This window comes from Otolemur garnettii, unplaced genomic scaffold (genome assembly GCF_000181295.1).
Source record: "Otolemur garnettii isolate 467f Iridium unplaced genomic scaffold, OtoGar3 scaffold00163, whole genome shotgun sequence".
NCBI classification, from domain to species: domain Eukaryota; kingdom Metazoa; phylum Chordata; class Mammalia; order Primates; family Galagidae; genus Otolemur; species Otolemur garnettii.
The window spans coordinates 2,349,288-2,352,679 of NW_003852558.1; the positions used below are offsets into that span (position 1 = coordinate 2,349,288).

The 3,392-nt window shown below is 43.5% G+C and overlaps 1 protein-coding gene across 2 annotated transcripts in view; it reads left to right on the forward strand.

Annotated features, from left to right (window-relative positions):
• GDAP1 (ganglioside induced differentiation associated protein 1) overlaps window positions 1-3,392 on the forward strand; it is a 16,204-nt gene that overhangs the window by 9,250 nt on the left and 3,562 nt on the right. For both annotated transcript variants that reach the window (XM_012811549.1, XM_003800045.2), the window contains exon 3: window positions 2,056-2,229. In XM_012811549.1, coding sequence (XP_012667003.1) covers window positions 2,056-2,229 — 174 coding nt within the window. The remainder of the gene's footprint in view (window positions 1-2,055; window positions 2,230-3,392) is intronic.

Below are 3,392 nucleotides of genomic sequence, written 5' to 3' on the forward strand. Positions count from 1 at the left end.
ATTTACCATTTCCTCCATTACCCATGTAGGCATAATCCATGGCAACATTCAAAGTGACTGTGACTTTGTTACCAATACAGATCACAGATGTGTTCATAGCATATTAAGTTACAGATTTCTTAATACTTGGACATTATGGTAATTAGACCAGCTAGATTTTGATAATATGTTAATAAAGAGCATGCATGTCAACATTTTATAATTTAAAATTATTTTGGTCATTATATTTTAATTTCCTTTGCAGTCCTGTGTCCTACATTTTACTCACTTAAGAGCATTGCAGTTTTGAGGTCAGTGGCACATGAAAGGTAAAGGACTGAGAATGCCAAGGTTTCCAGTCCATCATCCCCATAGAAATGTCTACCATGCATTGGCTGAGGTCCTGAAAAGTGGATCTAGGTTGCTATTAGGTCTGCATTGCTTAGAGTCTGGGTTCCACATGCATAGTTACTTACCTGCCTCCTTTCCATGAGATCAGCAGTAAAGTGCACATTAGTTGAGTAAATTCAGTTGGGGAACAGCAGGGAGTTGATGCTTCATTCTTGGTTATCCTAATGCAGCCTTCAGAATTGAACTCTCATGCAGGGAATTAGACATTTGTGTACTGGTTTGAGGAGCATTCCATCTTCTGTCTTCTTAAAGCGTCAGAAACAGCTTGCTGGCTTAAAAGCTTGTTCTACTTTGTCTGGCATTATGAGATCTTGCCTGAAATGTTCTCTTGATGGCAACCAACTCTGAATTATCAACACTTATGAAGAAGAGATGCTCAAAGGATTATAAATTAAATAACTCAAACTAAGAGATAAATAGAGTTAAGGTTGTTCTAGTTACTGGTTGGAATAAGCTAGTTGGCATTTTTCAGCGGCACTTTGAGAGCGGGAGGTAGTCAGGGAACTTGAAAGAACATAGCCCTGACCTTTGGGTTGCATCCTTCACTTCTGTAGTTTTGAGATGGTCTCTGGAATGTAAAGCCTTTGGAGATGTTACGACGGTGTAATAAAGCCCAGCATTACATTGGGGATCAGATGCCTTTGGTTCTTATTCTGCCTCTGATCACGTGCAGGACCTTGGAAGAACTCGTCAGCCACTGTATCTCTTTGTACTCATTAACTACTGCAGAGCTTCTCCAGTTCAAGTTTTATACATATAATAACTAGAAACTTGGGAATATGTTCATTAACTATAATTTATTAAACACTGAAATTTATCAAATATTATATTAGGCACTGGGGCTTAATAGGGAGAAAGACATGGTCACTGGCTTTATGAAGTCTATACTTTAGCACATGAGCATTTATTTATTTATTTTTTGAAGGATTTTTTTTTTTTTTTGGCCGGGGCTGGGTTTGAACCCACTACCTTTGGCATATGGGGCCAGCATCCTATTCCTTTGAGCTACAGGCACCACCCAGATTTATTTTCCAGAGAAAAATTTCTAGGAATTCCTGGGGAAAGTACAACTGTGGTATTTGAATAAAGGCCTTTCCCAAACTATACGGATTGTCATTTCACTTTCATGTGGTATCAGCGAGGTTACTCTTGGTGGTGATTGGCACCTGGAAAAGAGTGGCTCATGATTATTTTATTCTAAGTCTTCGTTCACTTAATCAACCTTTGCTGAGGGCTTAAAGTGTATGAGGGACTGTGTTAGACCCTGGATCCTAGGTTCCTTTTCCTGGAGATGGTTCATGGAACAAAAATGTACAAACAATGAATTGCAGTGTGATGAGGGACATGCTAGAGGGTGCACAGAGTACCGTGGGTGCCTAGAGGAAGGCATGTCGGGGCCAGGTGGCTGTCGGCAGTTATGCGAGGCCAGGGAAGGCTCCATGAAAGAAGTGTTGGAGATACTTGTACCTTGAGGGTTGAGTAGCAGTTCACAAGGCGAAGTGAGAGGAAACCAGCGTGATCATGGTTTGGGATCTGGAGACTTCATCTTTTGGATGTGCTAATACGTCGAACATGTTAATTATGAAGCTTAAGGTTCTTGTTTTTACTTTTGGATATGACAAGTCATTTGTAACTTTTTCTCCAATATTTGTGTGTGTGTTGTAGAAAGAACACCCAGGTTAATGCCAGATAAAGGGAGCATGTACTACCCCCGGGTGCAGCATTACCGGGAGCTGCTCGACTCCTTGCCGATGGACGCCTACACCCATGGCTGCATCTTGCATCCGGAGCTAACCGTGGACTCCATGATCCCAGCGTATGCCACCACGAGAATCCGCAGTATGTACAATCTTAAAGAGCTGGAATTTTGTCTCAAGTACCTTTTTCTTCATTTTTGAGACCTGGTGTGTCACACAGTCGTTGAGGGATGGTTGGGAATAGGGCTGTTGCGTTTGCTTCCCGGACCTGCATGCTACGACCCATTCAGATTAGTCTGTCCTTTAACTATTCAGCTGCACATTTATTGTCTCTGGGACCTCATTTGTCAGCTCTTGGCTTTAAGGGCCAAGCTTGGGTAAAATTCAGAAGAGTGGCTTATAGAAAACTAGAGAACATAACGTATTATCATGAATACAAGAATATGAGAATACAGAAATCTGAAAAAATGGGATCTGCCCGAGATTATGGGCAGCTGAGTTTACATTTCTGGTCTTTAGTTGTTTCATTATGTGAAGGGGCTGGACCAGAGAGTGTCTAATCATGATTCTATCTCCGTGATAGGAGATTTATTGAGATTGAGTTGTTACATCCAGCTTTCCCCTCTTAATACGAGGGTAGAGTCAGTACATGAGGCGTAGAGGAAGTGGAGAGGCGCTTTATAGCAGTGGTCCCCAACTTTTCTGGCACCAGAGACTGGTTTCATGGAAGTCCATTGTTACACAGATGGTGGGGTTGGGAGAGGGTGGGATAGGATAGGAGATGGCGCTCAGGTGATGATGTGAGGCGCAGGAGCAACCAGAGAGACAGACAAAGCAACACCCACTCACCCACCGTTGCTCACCTCCTGCTATGCTCCTGGTTCCTAACAGGCTATGGACCAGAACCTTTTTAGCACCAGGGACTGGTTTCATGGAAGGCTGTATTTTCACAGACCAGGACGTGGGGATGGGGCAGGCAGGACAGGAGGCAGAGCTCAGGTGGTGATGCTGTGCAGCCAGTTCCTAACAGGCCATGGACCAGCACCAGTCCTTAGCCTGGGGGTTGGGGACTGCAGCTCTATAGCCCGGGTGATTGTGGATAGGAAGGTAAGGAAAGGTTACAGTGGTCAGACTCTAGGGGTGTTTGAAACACTCAAACCCAGGCCTTCCAAATCCAGAAACCATGTATCCCCATGACATCTTACCTCACCTTTATCATTCTCTTACTCTTGTTGTCTTTCTTCCTTTTTGATATGCCCCCTGCTCGCTACTCTTCCCCCTTTCCCTCCCTTCTTCTCCTTTCCC